General features: G+C 46.7%; 1 protein-coding gene across 2 annotated transcripts in view; it reads left to right on the top strand.

Annotated features, from left to right (window-relative positions):
• Positions 1-419: 419 nt before the first annotated feature.
• Positions 420-25,621, top strand: part of LOC147426066 (uncharacterized) — an 80,074-nt gene continuing 54,872 nt past the window's right edge. Inside the window, exon 1 of one of the 2 annotated variants that reach the window (XM_086497806.1) lies at positions 420-831. In XM_086497806.1, coding sequence (XP_086353932.1) covers positions 445-831 — 387 coding nt within the window. In that variant the 5' untranslated portion in view covers positions 420-444. The remainder of the gene's footprint in view (positions 832-25,621) is intronic. The other variant, XM_086497807.1, reaches the window with a different exon arrangement.

Here is a 25,621-nt window from a genome sequence, read left to right as displayed (position 1 = left end):
GGGGAGCGCGGGCATCGTGGGCCGTTGATCTCGCGATGCGCTCGAATTTACTAGTTTTTGCCCGATTTTACTAATGTTGACCCGAATTTACACAGTGACGGGTTTATCATAAAAGAAACCTTTCTCCCATTGCTTTCAACGAGCACGCATAAGTGAGGTGGTTAAGGTGATAGGCTTGCAAAGGTGGCGTCGGGGGTTCGAGTCCGGGGGATGAGAAGGGGAGGGGACGCCCGAATTTACAAGTTTTGGTGTGCCCGAATTTACTTGTTTTTCCGAATTTACAAAAGTCGCATCGGACGGCTCATATAGCACCGATCCCCGAAGTGGGCGTGGACCCCCCCCCCCCCCCCCCCCCCCCCCCCCCCCGGGCGTCGCTAAAGTTACCTCGTAGGAGAGAAGAGAGACCGTTAGTTCAGCGGTTTTTTGGGGGCGAGAGGGGTAGAGATGACAGAGACGCCGCCCTACACGCCCACCTGGAGAGGTATCAATTTCCGGACAGCAGAGAACCTGAGGTTTGCAAACACGCAGCAGCTCTTCCGCACCTATTGCTCCTGCATTTCGCTCCCCGTTACGCCACCCACCGTGCAAGCCTGGCTGTTGGGCTCCTACATAGGGCCTCTCTGTGCACAAGGGTTCCCACAGGGTGAAGGCACGGCAACACTCCCTGGCGGTTTGACCTATACAGGCACCTTCAGTCATGGTCTTCTCCATGGCCATGGTAACCTCACTCACCCAGACAATCGCTGGTCATATACTGGTTCCTTCAGCTACAACTGCATTCATGGATTTGGCATGTATCAGTGGACAAACAGCGCCTACTACAAAGGCCAAGTACAAACATTTTTGCTTAGTTATCTATCCATGTAAACCTGTGCTCTTGGTATTACTACACTGGTCAAGTACGGGCATTTTTGTCTCCATTGTTTTTGGGTGTGGTAAGCACAACATTATGGATAATTTTGTTTGCTCATGTATGCATATTGCACGTGTTTCCATGGGTTTTTCCCATTGCACAAGAGTGGAGGAGGCACTTAGTTACCGATAATTTTCTTTACTCATCTATGCATATTCCACGTATATACACGGGTTTTGCCCATTGCATAAGAATGCAGAGGCTCTCCGTTAGGGGCTCGTAAACACAATGCATCTATCGAGAAGAAAAACAATTTTGAGAGAGAGAGAGAGAGAGTTCATGACGCTTGCTGCTACTGCCCGCTTGCCATCGTTGCCCTCTCTTGCTCGCATATCCCCCCCCCCCCCCCTCGCGGCTTGTCCCTGTCGTGTTACTCTTCCTTCTTCAGCATTGGAGGAGTTGGAAGACCACTTTCTTCCCGACCTCGTTCGTTGTCACAGCAGTAGACACAGACGGAGGATTCCTCCGCTACAGAGGGACTCGACTGAAGCCCCTCGCCCGACCAAGCGGAACCCACCATCCAACTTGCTCTTTTGCCGATAGAGCAAGCGAGCGTAAGAGGCAAAGGTGGTGCGCCTTCAGGCCATCTCGGTTATCTGCAAGATCATCGGCACCACCTAGCAGAGGAGAGGTGCGTGATCTCCTTAGGCCCGCCTTTTAGCAGAGGTGGGAAAGATCATCGACGTTCAGTTTCTCGGGCGCAGCTATTGTCAGATTGAGTTTCAGAGTCCAGACGTCTAAGATGGCGTCCACGGTCATTGCGATGAGCCCCTTGCCGTCCGAGCAGCCAGTGCTCATTTTCGATAGTGGCGCCAGGGCTTTGATCCGACCTCTGATGCCCTTGAGGTGGCAGACCTATTGATCTTAGTCTACTTTTCTAGCCCAAGGAGAGAGTACCTCCCTCTACTTTCGAGGATAGGCTCCGAGATTGGGACTGCCTTGGAGACACCTCGCACAACAGTTTCTGTCGTTGCCAAGGCAACATGCATATCTACAATACGCGTTCTAGCTCGAGACACCTACACCCCTCCCAAAGGTTGTTTTACTACCTCGGGTGAGTGTGGTTGGCTTTGTCAGAATGTGGAGTATTCGGGCCTCCCGAATGAGTGCTTCATTTGTCGATAGATGGGCCATCTTGTGAAGGCCTGTCCACGGAGGAAGTCTCGACCAACGACATAGACCTAGACTCCTAAGGCTGGCCAAGCCTAGCAGGCAAAGACGTAGGGAGCTCAGGCAGGTTCTTTCTACGAGATTGGTGCCCAGGCGGAGGAGGGCCGGCAACAGGTCTATGGCCGACCATGCCAGGGACCACCACGTTAGTTCGGCGCCCTTGGTGGTCGACTTGCACCTGGCTAGCATTAGTGGAACCGTTTCGATCCCTTACAGCAGGATGAGCCCATGGATATCTTTTCCATCTCAGCTTTGCCACCGACAGTCCCTTCTCCTCCCCCTCCGCCTACCATCCCTACCACCCCGCCTCCATTACCTCCACCTCCTCCCCCTCCCCCTCCCCTTGCATCCCACCCACTAGCCCCCTTGCTCCGTCATCCACTCCCTCTTGCCTCATAGCCGGCCTAGGGGACATGACCTTCATCGATAGCTAGGAGGTCTCTTGGCAGTGCTTTTGCCACGAGCCGCTTGGCACAGGAGGAGCAACCATTCGTGTGGATGTCCGTGTTGGTGTAGACGTCACCTTTTCTAACTGTCACTCGAGGACTGACTAGTTTCGACATCCGTTGCCGGTGGGACTTCTTCGCTTACGACTTCACACGATTCCTCGGCAATTCCTTTTTCGACTTTGAAGCGGCTTGCTTCAGAGTCCACGAACTGTTCCTAGCAGCTAGAGGGGCAAAAGCCTTGGACACAACGGTTGGTTTCTCCTTCCCATTGTGTGGCAGGGACCAGCCTGACTGCACTCTGGACTTAGTGATGGACTTCAGGTTCAGGCTCTTGAGTTCTCTTATCGCAGGGGAGACTTGGGGGTGACAGATTCTATACAGGTTTTGTGGTTGTTGGCCAAGTTCTTTGTGACACCACCGGATACAGCAAGATGTAGGCTCATTGTGGTAAGACTTTTTTGCTGACACGCAGAGTACACTCTGCTATGTATATATACATGAGGATTTCTGGACAGAGGATGTAGCGTGATGGACGGCACGCTCTTCCTGGGCCTGGGTTGGACAGACTCTACAATCACGACTATCTCTACATAGCTAGGTGTACTCTGTGTCAGCAAAAAAGTGTACCACAATGTGCTTACATCCGGTGGTGTCACATAGAACTTGCCTAACGGCCACAAAATCTGTATGAAATCTGTCACGGGCAAGTCTCCCGTGTGATGAGAGAACTCGAGAGTGTGAACCTGAAGCCGGTCCATCTCTGAGTCCAGAGTGCACTCAGTCTGGTCCCTGCCATATACTGGGAAGGAGAAACCAACCGCTGCGTCTAGGGCTTCTGCCCCTCTAGCTGCTAGGAAGAGTACATGGACTCTGAAGCAAGCCGCCTCAAAGTCAGGAGAGGAATCATTGAGGAATCATGTGAAGTCGTAAGCAAAGAAGCCTCATCCGTGACGAATGTCGAAAGGAGTCAGTCCTTGAGGGACTGTTGGAAAAGGTGACATCTGCAAATACAGGCATCCGGCAGGAATGGTTGAAGGTCCTGTCTCCTAGGTCGGCCGTGAGGGGGTGGGGATGACGGAGTAGGGGGGACTAGTGTGTGGGATGAGAGGGGGGGAGGGACGGTAACGGGGGTGGGGAGGTGATGGAGGCAGGCGGGGAGGGGGGGGTAGGCGGAGCGAGAGGAGGGGTTGTCGGTGCCGAAGCTGAGGTGGAAGGGATATCCACGGGCTTTTCTTGTTGTAAGGGGTCCAAACGGTTCCCACTGCTTTTGGCCTGGTGCAGGTCGACCATAGGGGGCGCCGAACTGGCGTCATGGTACTGATGATGTCGACCACGAAACTGCTGCTAGCCCTCCTCCGGCTGGGCACTAATCTCGGAGGAAGAACTTGCCTAAGCTCCTTGTGTTTGCCTGCTGGGCTCGGCTAGCCTTAGGAGGCTGGGTCTGTGTCGCTGGTCGGGGCCATAGTCACCACGTGAAACAGAAACGGAAATGGAAAAATCGGTGTTTCGGAGTTTCGCCGAGGCAGAAACGGTTAGAAAACGGCTTTTTTTTTTTCAATTTGTAAACAATGTATTTCATAAAATAAGTAGCCTAGGAGGGGCCATAGGTGTATTCAGAATTGAAAAATGTGAAGTCCTAATTCAAAAGTTTTAAACTTAATGCTCAAACATAGAAACGGTAAACCTACCAGTTACAAGTTTACAACCAGAACCTAGTACTTCATGGTGTGACGAGCCAGACCAAGATACAATCATACATGGTACATGTAAGTTTGTAACAAGTGATGTGCCAAGATGTCAAGAGTCATGACTCATAGTATCCATGATCCAAAACATCAATGTGAGAGTCCTAATATGTCTAATATGTATCATTGAAATCACTGCAAAGGGTCCATAATCAAAATAGTAGTCCATAATGTGAACGATCGTGCTCAAGAATCTGAGTGCTGAGCATGATCCTCTGCCTCATCCTCTTCGCTCTCCCCACTGGAAGAAGAGGAAGAGTCCCTCTACACTTGTTGAAGCTACAATTGCACTAGTGCTAGCAAATCGAGCAACTCTCCTTCGCCGCCGCTCTCCCCTTGTATCATGAGCTGGAGCAATAGCCTCCTCATAGAGCAAGGCATACAAATCACACTTGTGCTGTGGGATATCTGGAATGTCACGCACCTTCTCAATGCCAATTTTATCGACATTGACCTGTGTAGGCTCGGGGGAATCAGAAAGCTTCTCCAACAATTGTAAGTTGCAATTACAAAACAGCAATCGCTCAAGTTGCAAGGTTGTCAGCTTATTTCTCTTCTTTGTATGGAAGAGGGCCCAAGTACTCCAATTCCTCTCACAAGGACCAACAACACAATCTTGTGATAGGAATTAAATGGCAAGGCGTTTCCGTAAACAACACATAACAATAAAGGGGGAAAGCTGCATTCAACGCTTGATTTTGCAACGCTTAAATGGCAAAGCCTAGAATGTATTGTGGGTGATTAAGAAGTGTATTTACCAAAGTAGGTGCACAATTCTTATACTTCTCCCATCATGAGACAGACTGGAGCTGTGTGTTCCGAAGCTTTGCAGTGCCAGCAAATCATTTTCTATTCTTCTTGCCATCATTACATCACCACACGTGTACTCTGCCACATACTCTTGAAATCTGTAACAAACTTGGACACTCCAAGTCAAGATTCTATCATGACACAATAGAGGTTCACTTCAAAACAGTTCACAAAATTGACACGGCCCGGCATAGTTCCGTGCCCAGAGGTATTGGCCCCAAAAATTGGCACCCCTTTCGGTATTTCTTTTTGTATTAATTTATGTTCAAAGTACAAGGTGCTCACTCTCAGACTCTGCGTCCAAATGCTTTCAGAAGTGAGGCCTTGCCCACTTATCTAAAGGTACAAGGGATGCCCAAAAGCATTAAACTCAAAAGCTCTTAATTCAAAAGCAACTGTTCCAAAAGCTTCAAAAAAGTAAAGCATTCAGCCCCAAAAGCTGTTGTAAATCAGCCAACGCTTTTTACGCAATTTCCGCACGGAAATGCCACGTCAGCATTGTCAGTGCAGATTGTGTTGCAAATTCCGGAGGTTCGTACACTGCCATGTGTCAGCCTGTCAGTGCATAATTCGGGACCTGCGGGTCTGTGTGTGTCCAGGGCTAGCCACGTCACCAATTTGTGACATACTCCCCTCTTGAAAGAATTGTAATCGCCTTCAATTACGCCTGCAAAACAGATAGAGGCCATAAACTGTCTGAACAGACATTGACTATTAGTACCGACGCACTAGGCACAACACATCTAACACATGTACCAATCGACAGTCATATCACCGGACATCACATGACAAATCACATTCAAATTCATTCCAAATCTCAGACCATGAGTAATCAGCAACGTACTTGGTAATCGCATCTAGATCTTGTCGGGACCTCATAGATGCCCGATGAACTGATCCACATTGCAATCATGTCTATAGAGATTGGTGAGACCAAAATGCTGTAGTCATTTCGTCTTTCAGTTCCGGCACTCAAACAAGTTAAGTGTTTCAATATCATTTTCATTTTCGGGAATTCTAGTTCATATAGTCGTACAACAAAATACTATTTGCCCAGCAGTATCCTTGAAACCCACAGGGACATCAGTGACTCTATATCAAAAATCGGGGTAATCTAGTGACAAAGGAGCGGAGTGACTTCCCTCTTGTGCAAGCCCGTTGCACTAGATTCACCCATGCTAAAATCAGGGTGCTATCGGAGTAGACTTTGCTAAACCAAATGCTTCAAGTTAAAGTTCCACAATCTGAGGAGTATCTGCCAGGTCCTTGTCACAAGACGGGCACCACGTACCAATAGAAAAGAACAGACTGAACAGACTTTTAGCACTTCAATAACAACTGAATTGAGAGAGAGACGACACGTTACACGGAGTGGCGGAATTCCACCCCAGAGAGTATTGGGCCCAAACCTTGGCACCCCTTTCGGTATTTCTTTATATTGCATCAACACATTACAAGCCGGTACTCCAGACTCTGCACCTTCTCCAGGAAGCATGCCAGAGAATGAGCCCTAACCTCATATTTAAAGACCCTTGGCCTGAAAAGTAGTTACAGTGAAAAGCCTTTAAAACTCAAAAGCTTCTGGGCTAAAAAGCAATGCCAAAAGCTGCTAGCACAATTTACGAAAATCCGTACAGTCGTGCCATGTCAGCACCCAACGTGATTTTCGAAAATCTGCCACGTCATCAGTCTGTGTGATTTTTGAAAATTTGCCACGTCATCAGCTTGCTCCGCAAGTTCTTGTGTGTGTGTGTGAGCCCTATTTTATTTCCTGCTGCTCTGCCTCTTCACTTAGGGTTTAGGCCCCTCGGCCGGCATCTGCAAGTTGACTCCATTCTTCAGGGCTTTGACACATCAGCAGTTTGTTACAATCCTCCTCCTCCATCCACTTCACATCCAATGCAGGATAGTTCTTGAATTTAACCAAGAATCGCCTAATCACTTGACCTTTAATCTTTCTGTCACGAGGACGTGGCAGTTATTAACCATGTCACAGAGATGTGGCAACTGCTAACCTTGGTTGTTGGTTTCTTTCCAGTGGGGTTTATTTTATTTGTTTAAGACCCTCTTTTTGAAGTAGCAAACGGTCGGACATTGTATGGCCAATGTGAACGGTAGATTCACCCGCAGACGGGAAGGGGTCGGCACTGGAATTCGTATGGTAAGAGGATGTCTAGGCTCAGAGCAAGATCATATAGGTCCCCCCGTCGCACTTAGCAAGTTGGTGGATACTAGGAAGTGAACTCAATTAAGGCGTAAAGTCAAGGTGGGACTACCAACCAAAAGTATCCGACAGTTGGGCCACATTGCATTTTTGGATGCGGTCCCAATGAGGATAGATGGTCAGAAGACCAGTGGGAGCCCAACGGAAGCATCTCCTAAAATTTAGGGAACTGCTATTTTGGGCCACGAAATGTGTTCGCGTCATTACCTTCGGTATGACTAAGGGAACACTTTACAACTCTGCCGCGAAGTCAACTGACGCACCAGTTGAGATATTTTTAGCAGGGAAAGCCCAAACTCGGAAACTGGGCGACGTGTCAGCTTGTGAGCGATTCTGCCACTCTGGGAGGCAAAAACGAGCTGCATATCAACAAAGGGGGCGCCATTTTCAGCCACAGGCGGATTGCAACAGGTACAGAAGCTATGGAATGCTTACCTTGCCCTCTATGCACAGTATGGTGACGGGAGTGATGCCCCGCACGCTACATACTGCTCTCTTTCTCCCCTACGTGCAATTATGTGATGCCCCACAAGAGGGCTACTCATTTGACTGATGTACAGTTGTGTGGGTTCATGCTTTTGTGCTGAGGCAAGAGCCTCCTTGAGCAGGAACAGGGGTAGCTAACTGCTGCTCCAAAGCAGGCACTGGTGAGGGTCATAACCTCACCGTACAGGTGCAAAATCAGCGCTGTGTATGCGCTGTAATTTGACTGTTTTTCAGCCATACGGACGCCAGGATCATTGGGAATCGTGCCCCACTGGCAAAGGACAGTTAGGGGACTGTTTGGGGCTGAAAACAGGGCAAAAACCAGTAAATACAGCGTGCTGAATTTACTGTTTTTGGACAGGAATCAGAGGGTATACGACAGTGCAAGCGAGTTCCAGCAGGGGAATTGGTTTCGCGCAAGTTTTGGGGCTGTTATGCTGCCGAAATTTGGCCAAATCAAATGGTATCTAGGTGGATACACGTGAAGGATTCCCAGGACCTTACCTTGTACTTTACCCTCCTAAAGAATAAAGAAATACCGAAAGGGGCGCCAATTTTGGGGCCTACAGGTTGTCGGCGTCTGCTCGGAGCATTCTAGCTTCCGAGCCGTGTGTGTGTTCAAGTGTTAACTCCCGTCGCAGGTTCTCTTTGCAAAGTGCTCTGTGTGTGTGTATAAAGTAAAGAATTTCGGGTGAAAGCCAACGCCTACCGCCCTACGGGCCGGTTTCATGGTTCCATTGCCGGGATATCAATCACTTTTTCCTCAAAGAGTGAGCCTGGATTGTTCAGGGTAAAGACACACAGCCCAAGAACGCGGGGATTACACTATGGCCGACAAGGGGAAGGGAATTATGGAAGAGGGTTCCTCTCCAAAGGACAGGCAGGAGATTCCTATGGTTTTTGAAATTGGCGAGAGCTCACGGCCACGTCAGTCTGTACCTCCTGTCAACGTGAATGTCCCTCCAGTAGTACAGGGCTTTATGACAGGGCAACTTGAGGATGATGCGTTTAAGACTCAGTTAGTTGCCGCGGTGAATGTCTTTTCGCAGCTGATGCAGAATCCGAGGTTTATGGAATTCTTGCAAGCGCCACCAGTGCAACATCAAAATAGGCAACCTACGCCGCGTACGGAGCTTGTTGAAGCTCAAGCCCAGGTACTTCATGAGGCGCAGGAGGAAAGGGAACACTCGCATGTTGCGGAGTCGGGGGCTCCAAAGCAGGTTCCTCCCGTGCTTGAACAGGTGGCTAGAACGCCTATTCCACAGGTTATGCCAGTTCAGCCCGCCACCTTTCAGAGCCAGCATGCTGTCTTGAATGGACAGGGAGCTGGATACCAGGCTATGCACTCAGTTTTTCCACCACCCACGGTACATCCTGGGTATTTCGGGGGTGGATCAGTGTTCCAAAGTATGGCTGGTTATGCGTCTGGAAGTCAGCCGTACATGCCAGGAGCAGTGTTCGGGGGTATGCAAGGCATCATGCCAAACCCCATGTATGGTACTATCGGCATGCAGCAAGGTTTCCACGGCAACCAGGGCCAGTTTGGGGTGCCACAGGGTCATTTTGGCATGGCTGGTTTTTCTGGACAGCAGCCAGATATCGCACCTCTTACGCAAAATGTGAATGGCCAAGGCGTGCCGATCATGCCTAGTACAGTGCCCATGTTGCAGACCATTCCGTATGACAATTTGGGGGCACTAGAGAAGCCGAAGGCTTACAAAGAAGGTGGTGCAGCGGTAAAGTTCAGTACCTTCAGTGGTTTCGAGGACAAGACTAAGGCACTCACTTTCCTCCAGCAGTTTGATACAGCTTATGCGGGAGGGAATTTTACAGAGGCCTCGAAAGTTAGGAAAGCTGCCACTTTCTTAAAGGACAATGCGCTTACATGGTGGACGACATTGTTAATGCAAGGACAGGCACCCGCCACTTGGGTTTACTTCAAGCAAATGTTTGCATCTGCTTGGCTATCAAATGAATTTGAAGCCGATGTCCTAACAGATTGGCACCAGCTTACAGCAGCTTCGTGCAAGAGCTTGCTGGAGTACAATAGGAGGTTTTGTAAAGCATTACTCTCAGTGACCTCCTACAGATTTGTGCCATTGACAGAGCAGATAGAGAAGTATTGTTGTGGGCTGCCTAAAGGGCTTCGCGATTACTGTACAAAGAATAGAGTGGCTACCCTTACTCAGCTTATGGAAGTTGCGAACACTGGTCTTGCCCTGTTGAAAGGAGAGGACAGTGGATTTCTGAGCAGTGATAAAGGAGGGCAGCAAAAGAAAAATTCAGCGAAGAAGCCCTTTGTGAAGACGGCTCCTGATGCGTCACAGGGGTCAGAACAGGCCACCAAAGATAAGGATTCAGCTGGGACTTCTGGAGCGCAGGCAAAGAAACAGAAAAGGAAGCCTTTTGTGCGCAAGTCGCTCGAGGAAAAGAAGGTCCTAATGGCTGAAAACAAATGCTTTATATGCGAGCAGCCTGGTCATATTTCTATCCATTGTCCACAAAGGAAAAGGCCAGCTGACTCAGAGGATAAAGAAGACCAGAAAGGCAAGAAGCCTAAACCCACGGCAGGTTTAGTGCCAGTCATGGTGGGTGACAGGCCCAGCACAGATGCCAGTGAGTTATGCAGGGCATGGGGTAAAGTTAGGGATTAGACGGCACTCATCTTCTTTGATCCAGGTGCCAAAGCCAACTTTATCTCACCAGAGTTAGCTATGAAGCTCGGCATCAAAGCTGAAGAGATGGGGTACACAGCAGAGGCAGGGTTGGCATGTCCTGGCCACTCAGAGTGTGTTACTCCCATCATTGGAAAACTGCGTCTGCATATTCAGTCGTATGTGGACACTGAAGAGTTCTACATCATGCCGCTGGAAGGTTGTGACGCCTTGTTGGGGATCCCGTGGATGTTCCGAGTGCATGGAGTCTTGGATGCCTACAACAAAAAGATCACTGTATAGCATAGGGGCAAAACTCACATCTTGGATGTAAAGCTTAAAGGAGAGTCAGTCCCTATTGTATCTGCTTCTGCTATCACTTCTGTAATAAAGAATCATCTTTCTGTGTACTTGATTTTTGCACGTGATGTCTCAGATAGGGATCAGTCAAATTTATCTGTGTTAGATAAAGAAAGGTCAGCATTTTTGCAAAAGTTTAGTGACTGTTTTTCTGATTCATTACCGTCGCAATTGCCGCCAGAGAGACCTGAGGACCATCGGATAGATTTGGTGCCAGGGTGTAGCCCACCAAATAGACCTCCCTACAGGGTTAGTGCGGCACAGCAGAAAGAGATTATGGGCCAGGTTGAGGAGTTATTAGAGAAGGGGCTGATTCAGCCTAGTTCTTCACCCTTTTGCTCCCCAGTGCTCCTAGTGCAGAAGGATGGCTCATGGCGCATGTGTATTGATTACCGTGCGTTGAATAAGAATACCATCAAGAATAGGTTTCCTATTCCTCGCATTGATGATATTCTCGATCGTTTAGAGGGTGCTGCAATTTTCAGCAGGATAGACCTGAAGAGTGGGTACCATCAGATTCGTATAAGCCTAGAGAATGTGCACAAGACTGCGTTTAGAACGACATTTGGTCTTTATGAGTTTCTAGTGATGCCGCCGTTTGGGCTAACAAATGCTCTAGCCACGTTCAACAAAATGATGGACCGGATTTTCCGCTCGCATCAACAGTTTGTTGGAACATTCTTCGATGACATGATTGTGTATTCGAAGAATGAAGAGGAGCATAGGCGTCACTTGACCATTGTGTTCGAAGAGCTGCGCAGTCACAGGTTGCTTGTCAATCCTAAGAAAAGTGAATTCTTCCTTGAAGAGATCCACTTTCTGGGCCACATAGTCTCAAAGGATGGTGTAAGAATGGATCCCGCAAAGGTCGAAGCTATCAAGACATGGCCAGACTTGAAGACTGTGCAAGATGTCAGAAGCTTCTTGGGATTGTGTTCCTACTATAGAAGGTTTATCAGAAATTTTGCAGAGATAGCATCGCCTCTTCACGCATTGCAAAAGAAAGAGGTCACTTTCAGATGGACCCAAAAAGAGATTTCAGCTTTTAGTCTCTTAAAGGAAAAGTTGACTTCAGATCCAGTTATTGTTTTGCCAGATCTCAGGAAGTCATTTGTGGTCCAGTGTGACGCGTGTGGCAGTAGCATCGGAGCAGTGCTAATGCAAGATGGACGGGTAGTAGCCTATGAAAGCCGAATTTTGCAAGGGCCAGAGAGGACTATGCAAGTCTATGAGAAAGAGCTCTTGGCCGTGATTCATGCGCTTTCTAGCTGGAAGCACTACCTCTTAGGTGCTGATTTTGTTGTCCAAACAGATCATCAGACCTTGCGATACTTCTTGACACAGTCAAAGTTATCCGAAAAGCATATGCGATGGGCAAACATTCTTTCCATGTTCCACTTCCAGATTATGCATGTGGAAGGCAAGAAGAATGTTGTGGCTGATGCGTTATCAAGAAAGCCACAAATTTCAGCTGTGTCAATTCCTTATCATCATGAGTTAGATGACATGAAGGAACAGTATACTGCTGATGAAGATTTTGCAAGGATCTTTGAACAGTTACAAGAGGGGCAACATCACGAGCACTACCTCCTCAGAGATGGTTTTATGATGATGCATGGCAGACTTTGTGTCACTAGGCCACTGCGACATAAGGTCATGGAAGAGAGTCATGTCCCACCGTATGCAGGGCATCGTGGCATTGATGCAACAGTTAAAGCGGTAGAGACGTTCTTCTATTGGCCTACCTTGAGGAGAGATGTGGATGCCTTTGTGCGAGCATGCATAGTTTGCCAAAAGGTCAAGTTTGACAGGCAAAAGGCACCAGGGTTGTTACAACCACTGCCGATTCCGGATAAGCCATGGGAAAGCATTGCTATGGACTTTATCTTTGATCTTCCAAGGACGCCAACAGGGAATGATGGTATATGGACCATTATCTGCAGGTTCAGCAAGCAGGCCCATTTTATCCCTGTCAGGAAGAAGATAAAATCTGATCAGATGGCACGCTTGTTCATGTACAATGTGTTTAAGTACCATGGTATGCCACAATCGATTATCAGTGATCGTGATCCTCGCATGACCAGTTTGTTCTGGAGAGGATTGTTTGAGAACATGGGTACTAAGCTCAAGTTCTCGTCTTCGTTTCATCCACAAACTGATGGACAGTCAGAAGAGGCCAATTCTACTGTCTTAGATCTGCTGAAATGCTATGTGTCAGATAATAAGGGCAAGTGGGAACAGTATTTGCCTATGCTTGAGTATGCGTACAATAATACGGTGCATTCGTCTATTGGCAAAGCACCTTTTGAGATTGTTGAAGGCGGCAAAAAGGTTCCTCCCATTTTGCACACAAAGGACAAGATCTTTGAGGCAGATCGATATGTTGAGAACATGGATGAGATGTATAAGAAGATTAAAGTTGCCTTAGAGAAGACTCAGGCAAAACAGAAAAAGGCTGCTGATCGTCACCGTCGTGAATTGCTACTATCACCTGGTGATTGGGTTCTCTTAAGGTTCGAAAAGGCAAGGTTAAAGAAGATGAAGGGCAAGGAACGGCTGTTTCCTAAGCTCAGCATGCGTTACTATGGGCCTTTTCAAGTGCTTGACAAGATCAGCGATGTGGCTTACAGGCTGAAATTGCCTGATGCATGGAAGATTTATAATGCGTTTCACGTGAGTCTTCTAAGACCCTTCGTGGGTGATGTGCCAGAAGATATGCCAGTTGAGGATCAGCCAGAAGTTGAGGAACTTGATGAGATCCTGGTACCTGAGCAAGTTTTGGCACATAAGGACAGAAAAGTTAAAGGACAAGTTGCAAGACGCTATTTGGTGAAGTTCAAGAACTATCCGCCTATGGATGCAAAGTGGATGGAAGAGCATGAACTGTCAGAGTCACCAAATGTATTGCAGCTTTACCTTGAAGCCTTTGGGTTACAGCCTACTTATGCCCCAACCCAACGTGTGCAAAGGAGGGGTAATGATAGAGCTAGTACATCAAATGTACATATGAATTCAGTGCCATAGATGGAAATGGCAAAAGTATGAAGGCCTCATTAAGTCATTTGTATCTATGTATGTTACGACCTTTCTTGCGGATACATGCGATGATAAAAGAGTGTTAATAGCACAAGATCATCAGTGGCGTGTATTTATGGTATGCAATCGAGGAAGTTTGTGATTTCAAGAGGGGGGTATGTCACGAGGACGTGGCAGTTATTAACCATGTCACAGAGATGTGGCAACTGCTAACCTTGGTTGTTGGTTTCTTTCCAATGGGGTTTATTTTATTTGTTTAAGACCCTCTTTTTGAAGTAGCAAACGGTCGGACATTGTATGGCCAATGTGAACGGTAGATTCACCCACAGACGGGAAGGGGTCGGCACTGGAATTCGTATGGTAAGAGGATGTCTAGGCTCAGAGCAAGATCATATAGGTCCCCCCGTCGCACTTAGCAAGTTGGTGGATACTAGGAAGTGAACTCAATTAAGGCGTAAAGTCAAGGTGGGACTACCAACCAAAAGTATCCGACAGTTGGGCCACATTGCATTTTTGGATGCGGTCCCAATGAGGATAGATGGTCAGAAGACCAGTGGGAGCCCAACGGAAGCATCTCCTAAAATTTAGGGAACTGCTATTTTGGGCCACGAAATGTGTTCGCGTCATTACCTTCGGTATGACTAAGGGAACACTTTACAACTCTGCCGCGAAGTCAACTGACGCACCAGTTGAGATATTTTTAGCAGGGAAAGCCCAAACTCGGAAACTGGGCGACGTGTCAGCTTGTGAGCGATTCTGCCACTCTGGGAGGCAAAAACGAGCTGCATATCAACAAAGGGGGCGCCATTTTCAGCCACAGGCGGATTGCAACAGGTACAGAAGCTATGGAATGCTTACCTTGCCCTCTATGCACAGTATGGTGACGGGAGTGATGCCCCGCACGCTACATACTGCTCTCTTTCTCCCCTACGTGCAGTTATGTGATGCCCCACAAGAGGGCTACTCATTTGACTGATGTACAGTTGTGTGGGTTCATGCTTTTGTGCTGAGGCAAGAGCCTCCTTGAGCAGGAACAGGGGTAGCTAACTGCTGCTCCAAAGTAGGCACTGGTGAGGGTCATAACCTCACCGTACAGGTGCAAAATCAGCGCTGTGTATGCGCTGTAATTTGACTGTTTTTCAGCCATACGGACGCCAGGATTATTGGGATTTGCAAAGTGCTCTGTGTGTGTGTATAAAGTAAAGAATTTCGGGTGAAAGCCAACGCCTACCGCCCTACGGGCCGGTTTCACTTTCTATCTTTATGTGCCAATATCTGTTCTGGAATGAGTATCTCCTCGCTTTCCTCCACTTCGGGTTGCTCATATGGCTCCTCATCATCGGGCACATCGCCTTTAAAAGGCTTCAAGAGACTCACATGAAAAGCATTGTGAATTCTCCAAGTATCGGGCAACTTCAATCTAAAGGAGACATAATTTATCTTTTCCTTTATCTGGAAAGGTCCATAGTATCTTATGCTAAGCTTTGGAAAAAGCCGCTCCTTTCCCTTTTTCTTTCTCAGGCGTGCCTTCTCAAAACGTAAGAGTACCCAATCGTCTTCCTTTAATTTCAAATCGCGATGGTGTCGATCTGCTGCTTTCTTGTGTCTTTCTTGAGATTTTGCTAAAGCCTCCCGGACCTTGGCAAAAGCAGTGTCCAAGTCTCTTGTGTACTGGTCGGCTTCAAAAATTTTATCTTTCGTGCTGAGGAAGGGTGGAACCTTCGTAAAACCTTCAATAATCTCAAATGGCGCCTTCCCCGTCGAAGAGTGGATCGTGTTATTGTAGACAAATTCCACCAAGGGCAAAAACTTTTCCCATTGAGTCTCTTGATCAGAAATGTAAGACTTCAATAAATCCAGTACGATTAAATTTGCAATCTCAGATTGCCCATCTGTTTGCGGGTGGAACGATGACGAGAATTGCAACCGTGTGCCAATGTTCTCCCAAATAGCCTTCCAAAACAAATCGGGGATCTCTTTCTGAGGCTATTGTCTCAGGCATGCCATGTAATCTGAATATTTAGGCAATGAATAGTCTCGCTAAATGATCCGGCTTGACTGTTTTCTTCACTGAAATGAGCTTGCTTGCTAAATCTATAAATAATAGTCTAGATACCATTGTGCCCACTCTGTCTTCGGGAGATCAAAAATGAAATCCATAGCAATACTTTCCCAGGGGTGGGTGGGAATGGGTAAAGGCTGTAACAATCCCTGTGCTTTATGCCTGTCAAACTTGACCTTCTGGCATACCAAATAGCCTTCCAAAACAAATCGGGGATCTTTTTCTGAGGCTATTGTCTCAGGCATGCCATGTAATCTGAATATTCTCCCAAATAGCCTTCCAAAACAAATCGGGGATCTCTTTCTGAGGCTATTGTCTCAGGCATGCCATATAATCTGAATATTTAGGCAATGAATAGTCTCGCTAAATGATCCGGCTTGACTGTTTTCTTCACTGAAATGAGCTTGCTTGCTAAATCTATAAATAACAGTCTAGATACCATTGTGCCCACTCTGTGTCTTCGGGAGATCAAAAATGAAATCCATAGCAATACTTTCCCAGGGGCGGGTGGGAATGGGTAAAGGCTGTAACAATCCTTGTGCTTTATGCCTGTCAAACTTGACCTTCTGGCATACCAAGCAACTGTGTACAAAATCATCCACATCCTTCTTGAGTCTCGGTCAAAAGAAATAACGCTCTACACCTTTCAAGGTGGTATCAATGCCGTGGTGACCCGTAAATGGTGGACAGTGGCATTCGGTTAGAACCTTTTTCCTCAACGGCTGTGTAACTCACAACATCGTTTTCTTCATCAAGTAGCCATCCCGTATGGAATATCCCGCTACTACCTCCCCATTCTGTATTTGACTGAATACATATGAAAAATCTGGATCCGTGGCGTACTGATCGACCATGTCATGGAAGCTTCTATGATGAATCGCGGAAATAGCCAAGACTAACGGCTTTTGGGACAAAGCATGCCACCAAGTTCTTCTGTCCCTGTACATGGACAATTTGGAAGTGAAACTGTGACAAGATGTTAGCCCACCGCATCTGCTTTTCTGGAAGCTGCTTTTGTGACAAGAAGTAGCGTAAATTCTGATGATCAATGAAGACCGTAAAATTGGATCCGAGTAGGTAATGTCGCCACCGAGTAAGAGCATGGATAACCGTCAAAAGCTCTTTCTCATAAATCTGTGCTGTCAATTCTGGCCTTGAAAACAATCGGCTCTCATAGGCAATGACATGGCCTTCTTGCATTAAGACCGCACCCAGACTACGACCACAAGCATCACAATATACTTCGAAAGACGTTTGCAAATCCGGAAAGTCAAAACTGGTCTTGTAGTCAATTTTTCTTTCAAAGTCTGAAAGGCAGTCACCTCTGTGGGTCCCCACGAGAAAGGGACTCCTTTCTGTGTCAAAATATGCAAAGGGGAAGCAACCTCTACAAATTTTCTAATGAACTGCCGGTAGTAAGAACATAAGCCCAAAAAGCTTCTTACTTCATGAACATTCTTCAAATCGGGCAGTCACGTATAGTCTCAATCTTTGCCAGGTCCATTTGTACTCCTGCTGCTGAGACGATGTGTCCCAAAAAGTGTATCTCCGGTAAGAAAAATTCACTCTTCTTGGCATTGATTACCAACTTGTGATGTCGCAATGCCTGAAAGACTTGTAGCAGATATTGTCTATGTTCTGCCTCATCCTTGGAGAAGAATAATGTCATCAAAGAAAGTGCCAACAAAAGGTTTGTACTCTTTGAAAATCCTATCCGTCATTCGGTTAAAAGTCGCTGGAGCATTGGTAAGGCCAAAAGGCATCACCAAAAATTCATATAAACCGAAGCTCGTCCAAAAAGCTGTCTTGTAGACATCCCCCGGTGTGATTTGGATCTGATGATATCCGCTTTTCAAATCGATCCTGCTGAAACAAGAGGACGCCTGTAATCTCTCAAGAATATCATTGATCCTCGGAATCGGAAATCTGTTCTTGATAATGATTTTATTGAGAGCTCTGTATATATAATGCACATTCTCCAAGATCCGTTTTTCTTTAAAACCAACAACACCAAAGAGCAGTAGGGTGAAGTACTCGGCTGGATAAGACCCTTTTTCAAAAGGTCTTTTACTTGGTTCATAATCTCTTCATTCTGGGCTCGGTTCACACAGTAAGGTGGCTGGTTTGGTGGTGTGCTTCCAGGTATCAGATCAATGGTATGATCCTCCAGACGAGATGGTGGCAACTCACTTGGCAGGCCCTCAGAAAAGCAATCGGCATGAGTGTGGAGAAAATCTTGGCGTTCTTTATCAAGTTCAGACAGATTCGTCCAGTGTTCAAACAGATAGAGTAAACAAACAGACTGGATTTCATTAATTTTGAAATGGCCGAAGCCGATACAATAGGGACCAACTCTCCCTTCAATTTCACATTAAGTACAATTTTTCGACTCTTTTCATTTGTCAATGTCGCTTTTTCTTCGCCCTATAATCGACCACGGCGTTGTTCTTATGGTACCAAGGGACTCCAAGGAGGACATCACAACCTTCCAAGGGCATTATATAAAAGTCCTCGTGCCCCAAATACCCCTGACAATGCAACCGAAGTTTGCCAATGACAGGCGTAATGGCTATGTCCCATCCGGGTGCTGCTAGAACTGCCTCTGCTTGTGGTCCCATCCGATTGGGTGTAATCTCGAGCCGCGCCGCCAATTCAGGTGAAATGAAGTTGGCCTTGGCTCCTCCATCAAAGAAAATCAAGGCTTCTTGATCTGCCCCAAGCTCGGCAAAGTTCTGTACTTCCATCAATCGTGCTTGGGTCAGTACCCATGCAATCTGGAACCAGTCCTGCTTTCATCTTGCCTTTTTTGCCACGTTCCTCATCTAATCTCGAAGTCTCTGGCCTGTCTTCATTCTGATCTTGTTGTGCCTTTTTAGGGCACTTCGCGGAGACGTGCCCATGTTCCCCGCATCCAAAACACTTCCCCTCTTTGATGTAGTTGGCCCTCTCTCGAAGAGTGAGCCGGGGTTGTGAATCCTTGTCTTTCTTTTCTTGGGAACTCTTTCTCTTTCTACTTTCATTATTAGAAGTCTATTGGGTTCTTTGATTCAAGATCTCATCAGTGGGGTAAGTAAAATTGCAGAATGTATCGCAAAACCGCGTTTCGCATGACCCATCAATTCTTGAATAGAATTTGACTTTTGTTCCAAGCAGTAGTCTCGGATCTCTGTAGGAAGTCTGCAACAAAACTGCTCAATCTGTTCTTTAAACGAGACCTTGTTAAATGAAGAGGCTGGTAGAAAAGAGCTCCAAAATCTCTCGCAATAAGCGTCTAGAGAATCTCCCTTGGTCATCCGAAGATGATTCCAAGCAGTTCGTATATCTCGTTCGTACTCCTGAGTCAGCCAAGAAGAAATAAAAAGCCTTTTGAATTTCAACCATTTAACTGGAGCTTCCTTTCTCAGCAGAATGGTGGACCACCATGTTCGAGCATTTCCCTCGAAGAAAGATGTAGCGCTCCTAATCTTGGAGTGCTCTAAGTAATGCCCTCCAAAGAAAGCTATGTCAAACTGTTGTATGAAGGCCAAAGCCCTCGGAGCATCACGGAATCTAGAAAAAGAGTCAAATTTAATTGATTGTCCAGCTTCTTTGAATTCTCTTACTTTCTTGCTTTTCTCTTCGAGGAAGTCATATTGGTTGGCTTTATAGAAATGCTTCTTCTTTGCATAAAACATGTGATCGTCGTAATCCGAACTATCTGAGGATGACTTCTCTGTAGAAGTGTCAGAAATTGGGCGAAATTTAGGCTTCTTTGCCTTTTTCTTGCCCTTTCCGAAGCTTTGCTTTTTGCTTCGCTTTTTGCCTTTTCTGACTTCTTTGCTCGAGTCAGAAGAGATAGAAGAACTGTCAGAAGAAGAAGAAGAAGAACTGGGTATTCCTTCAAATCGTACATGCTTCTTCTGCTTTCTTGCCGATGCAAAAGAAGATTGTTGACCCAAATAACCCGGGAAGTCAGTCCCTTTCTTGTGCTTTTTATCGTGCTTTTTGGATTTGTTCTTTGCGTCCAAAAGCAGGCTGATTTGTGTCTGAACCACCTCTTGTAATTCTTGCTCTGTAAACATCCTCGGAGAAGGAGGTTTCTTGATTTTGCTGGTGTGATGGGTGGCTCTGTGGCCTTCTGCCACTGGGTATGTACTTTTGCGAGGGATTGCTGAGACAAAAATTTTGCAAATTTTGGATCCTTCGCAATTTTAATCATCTGCTTTGTTGCCTGGTCAACCAATTGTCGACGTTCCATCTCTTCAATCTCAAATTGAGTAGGCCGAGGTGCGCCATACTCTTCCTCTGATTGATCATGAGAATCTTCTTCGTGATGTCCTCCGGCATTTGCAGATGCAGAAAAAGTTGACTGTTTCTTGTTAGAATCCATAAGTGCCGCGAGAAAAGGATCAGATTTTTCGGTAGAAGAGAAATGGGCCGCGCTCTGATACCACTGTAACAAACTTGGACACTCCAAGTCAAGATTCTATCACGACACAACAGAGATTTACTTCAAAACAGTTCACAAAATTGACACAGGTCGGTGTAGTTCCATGCCCAGAGGTATTGGCCCCAAAGACTGGCACCCCTTTCGGTATTTCTCTTTGTATTAATCTGTGTTCAAAGTACAAGAGAGCGGGTAGGTGCTCACTCTCAGACTCTGCGTCCAGATGCTCCCAGAAGTGAGGCCTTGCCTACTTATTTAAAGGTACAAGGGATGCTCAAAAGCAGAGCCCCAAAAGCATTAAACTCAAAAGCGGTAACAAACTTGGACACTCCAAGTCAAGATTCTATCACGAAACAATAGAGATTTACTGCAAAACAGTTACAAAATTGACACGGCCTGGCGTAGTTCCGTGCCCAGAGGTATTGGCCCCATAGGCTGGTGCCCCTTTCGGTATTTCTTTCTGTATTAATCTGTGTTCAAAGTACAAGAAAGCAGGTAGGTGCTCACTCTCAGACTCTGCGTCCAGATGTCCTAATGAGGCCTTGCCCACTTATTTAAAGGTACAAGGGATGCCCAAAAGTAGAGCCCCAAAAGCATTGAACTCAAAAGCTCTTAATTCAAAAGCAACTGTCCCAAAAGCTTTCAAAAAAGTAAAGCATTCAGCCCCAAAAGCTGTCGTAAATCAGCTTGTCAGGAGGACGCGGCAACTGCTAACCTTAGTTGTTGGTTTCTTTCCAATGATTTGTGTTTAATTTTTGAGACCCTCTTGTTGAAGTTGCAAACGGTCGGACATTGTATGGCCAATGTGAACAGTAGTTTCACGCGCAGACGGGAAGTTGGTCGTGTCACCAGCGTGTGACTACTATCTATCCTTTTTGTTGATTTCTTTCTTATTATCTATTTACTTTCACTTTTTGGAAACACCCCTCGAGAAATCTAACTGCCCTGCATTGCATAGCTAGTGTGGAACTGTCCAGAGGGAGTCCAGGCCTGAGAGCAAGAGAGCACTAAGGCTGGACAAGGACTATGGTTAGCCAAATTGGGGTCATTGACTAGCCAAAGTGGAATCCTTTGCTACAGAGGCTACATTTCAGTTATGGGTGTGGCTGCAGTGTACAAAGGGGGTCAGATGACCTAGAAAGATACAATGGCAGCATCTCCTAAAATTTAGGGAACTGCTATTTTGGGACCTGAAAATGTCTTTGCGTCATTACGTGCAGTTTGACATGGGGATCATTTTGTTACTCTGTGGCCAAGTCAACAGAGGCTGCAGGTGAGATATTTTTAGACCCGAGGGTCTAAAGCGGGAAAATGCACAAATGAGTGACACTTGGCACTCTGAGGCCAGTTTACTACTTATAGAGAAGGCAAAAACGTGATTTTCAGCTGTGAGCTCATTTTCAAGTTTCCTGTCACAGGTTAAGAGATATGGAGTGCTTGCTTTCCCTCCTATGTACAGTGCGGTGCCAGGAGTGATGCCCTGCACGCTACGCACTGCCCTCTCTCCCCCCTATGGCAATATGTTATGCCCCTCTAGTGGGCTTTTCAATTGACCAATGTACAGTTGTGTGGGTTCATGCGTGATTGCCGAGGCAAGAGCCTCTTGCACAGGTACTGGATTAGCTAGCGGCTAATCCCCCGCAGGTACAGGTGAATTCGGAGAGGTTTCACGCCAGAAATCTCGTCCGATTCAAAGGGCAAGTAGCCCTACAGGTGCAGGAGCTCGAGGACTTGCTACGGATGCGACCGGCACGCGAAACGGAGCCCGAAACAGTAAATTACAGGCTGCTGTGTATTTTTGCAGGTTTAGGGTTTTGGCCCTAAACGGTCCCCCCTAATACCCCCAGGAGGTTCGGGGATGCGAAGGGACCGATGTACAGGTGAATTGGGGCATTTTCGGGGCTGAAACAGAGAATTCAGCGCGCTGCAGATTCTCGCCAGGTTTTGCAAAGTGCCCGTATGCGTCGGGAAAGTCATTCCATGCGTGGGAATACTGACTGTGAAGGGTCCTAGTACAGTTATGTTGCCGAAATCGGGCCGGAACAGTTGAAATTCAGCCAAGTTTGTGCGGGGCAGCTTGTAGGGAACCACAACGTTTATTCCCTCTTTTTTAACAATAAAGAAATATCGAAAGGGGTGCCTAAGTTAGGGGCCAATCTGGTGTCGGTGTTCTCATATAGGTGCAATCTAGCAGCCTGTATCCCTTTCCCCTTTGTTGTGTCTTGAAAGTACTGGTAGAATAGACGACTAATAATGGGCGAAAGCTAAATCAAGGTTTGAAGTAAAGTCTACCGTCCTTTTTGGATTGAACAGGCCGGTTTCATGGTTCCATCGACGGGATTAAATCACTTTTTCCCATAGAAGTGAGCCTTGGTCAGTTTGGGCTTGAAGACACAGGGGATCATAGACCAGACACAGGGAATTGCAATTATGGCTGACAGACCAGATGATGTGACTGAAGAGGTTTCTTCTTCATAGGGTCAACAGACACATGAAGTGGGTGAGTCTTCAAGACCACCATAGACGGATGATGATATATTCAGGACCCAGTTGGCTACTGCAGTGGCTATGTTCACACAAGTAATGCAGAACCCGAGGTTTTTAGCCTTTCTGCAACCTTCTCTTCCGTCTCAGCAAGTTGGGTCACTGGATCATATTCAAAAGCCTATTAAGGCTCGAGCACAGGTGATTCATACTGCACAGGAAACACCTGTACACTTGACGGAGAATGTCTCCACAACCTGTGCCTAAGGTGCAAGAACAGGTGGCTGAGATGCTAGTCTTTCAAGCTGTACCAGTTCAGCCCGCCACCTTTCAACAGCCTATAGCTGGTTCTAATGGGTAGGGAAGCAACCTACAGGCTATGCAACAGGTCTTCCCACCACCTTCGGTACATCCTGGCTATTTTGGAGGTGGATCGGTATTCCAGAGCATGGTTGGTCATGCACCTGGAAATCAGTTTTACACGCTAGGAACAGTGTTTGGGGGTGCTCAAACGATGATGCCTAACCCCATGTATGGTGTCACGGCATGCTACCAGGGCTTCAAAGCACTCAGGGCCAATTTGGGATGCCACAGGCAAATTATGGTATGGCTGGAATTACAAATCAACAGCCAAATATGGCATTTCCAGGTCAACTTAATTGCGGTCAGGGAACACAAATGAACCCTAACAGTGTTCCCACGTTTCAGTCACTTCCATATGACAATTTAACGCCGCCGGAGAGGCCAACTCCGTACAAAGAAGGTGGCAAAGGTGTGACTTTCACGACCTTTACAGGGTTTGATGACAGGAAGAAGGCTCTCTCATTCCTCCAGCAGTTTGACAAGGCCTATGCAGGGGGAAACTTTACAGAGGCTTCAAAGGTTCGCAAGGCAGCCACTTTCTTGACAGAGAATGCGGGACAATGGTGGACAACTTTATTGCTTCAAGGGCAAGCTCCGTCCACATGGATTTACTTCAAGCAGATTTTTGCAGCAGCATGGTTATCTGATGACTTTGAAGCAGATGTCATGACAGAATGGCACCGGCTTAATGCTGCCACTTGCAAGAATCTGGATGACTACAATCGGAAGTTTTGGAAAGCTCTACTTCCAGTAACTTCCTATAGGTTTGTGCCATTGACAGAACAGATTGAAAAATACTGTTGTGGCCTACCCAAAGGATTGAGAAAGTACTGCACGAAGACCAAAGTCACTACTTTGACGCAGCTCATCGAGGTAGCAAACACTGGCAATGGTTTGCTCAAGGGAGAAGATTGTGAATTCAATACCGGCGTCAAGGAAGGATCAGCCAAGAAAAATTCAGCGAAGAAGCACGTTCCCAATGAGGCTCCCAAAGGGACTCAGGAGCTAGCCAATGCAGGGAAAGGCAAAGCTTCGGCTGAATCAGAAAAGGGACCAACGAAGAAATGGAAAAGACGTTTTCCTCGCAAGTCGAAAGAGCAAAAGAAGGTCCTGAGGTCAGAGAACAAATGCTTCATCTGTGAGCAGCCAAGCCACATTGCTTACAATTATCCTACAAAGAAAAGGCCAGCTGATTCTGAAGACAAGGAAGATAAGAAAGGAAAGAAGCCCATGGCTGGTCTAGTGCCAGATATGGTGGGCGACAAGCCAAATTCAGATGCAAGTGAGCTTTGCAGAGCATGGGGAAAGGTCAGGGATCAAACAGTTCTTATCTTCTTTGATCCAGGTGCCAAAGCCAACTTCATTTCCCTAGAATTGGCTTCCAAGTTGGGAATCAGACCTGAAGAGATGGGGTATACAGCAGAGGCAGGTTTGGCATGTCCTGGCCATACAGAGGCTGTGACACCCATCATTGGAAAGTTGCGCCTACATATCTAGTCCTATGTAGATGCAGAAGAATTTTACATCATGCCACTGGACGGATGTGATGTGTTGTTAGGTATTCCTTGGTTGTTTCGTGTACAGGGAATCATGGATGCCTACAACAAAAAGATCACTGTACAGAGCAGGGGAAAGACTCACATTCTGGATGTAAAGCTTAAAGGGGAGTCTATTCCCACTGTATCAGCTTCTGCTATTACTTCTGTAATAAAAAAGCATCTTTTTGCGTACTTGGTTTTCGCACGTGAAGTGTCAGATTGTGATAAATCAAATTTATCTGTGCTAGATAAAGAAAGGTCAATGTTTTTACAACAGTATAGTGACTGTTTTTCCAATTCATTACCGTCTCAATTACCGCCAGAGAGACCTGAGGACCATGCGATAGATTTGGTGCCAGGTAGTAGCCCACCAAATAAGCCTCCGTACAGGGTTAGTGCGGCTCAACAGAAAGAGATAATGAGCCAAGTACAGGAGCTGTTAGAAAAGGGGCTGATTCAGCCCAGTTCATCCCCATTCTGTTCTCCAGTGTTGTTGGTGCAGAAAAAGGATGGCTCATGGCGTATGTGCATCGACTACCGTGCACTGAACAAGAATACCATCAAGAATAGGTTCCCTATACCTAGAATTGATGACATTCTGGACAAATTAGAAGGAGCAGCTATGTTTAGCAGGATAGATCTAAAGAGTGGGTACCATCAGATCCGCATTAGATCAGAGGATGTGCACAAGACTGCTTTTAGAACAACGTTTGGCCTTTACGAATTTTTAGTGATGCCCTTTGGTCTCACAAATGCTCCTGCTACGTTCAATAGGATGATGGACAGAATTTTCCGTCCACACCAGCAGTTTGTTGGTACATTCTTTGATGACATGATAGTCTGCTCAAAGAATGAAGAGGAGCATAGGCATCACTTGGCCATTGTGTTCAAAGAGCTACGC

Source organism: Adiantum capillus-veneris, chromosome 24, assembly GCF_014529385.1.
Source record: "Adiantum capillus-veneris isolate H3 chromosome 24, ASM1452938v2, whole genome shotgun sequence".
Lineage (NCBI taxonomy): Eukaryota > Viridiplantae > Streptophyta > Polypodiopsida > Polypodiales > Pteridaceae > Adiantum > Adiantum capillus-veneris.
This window is presented reverse-complemented; position numbering and strand designations above follow the sequence as displayed.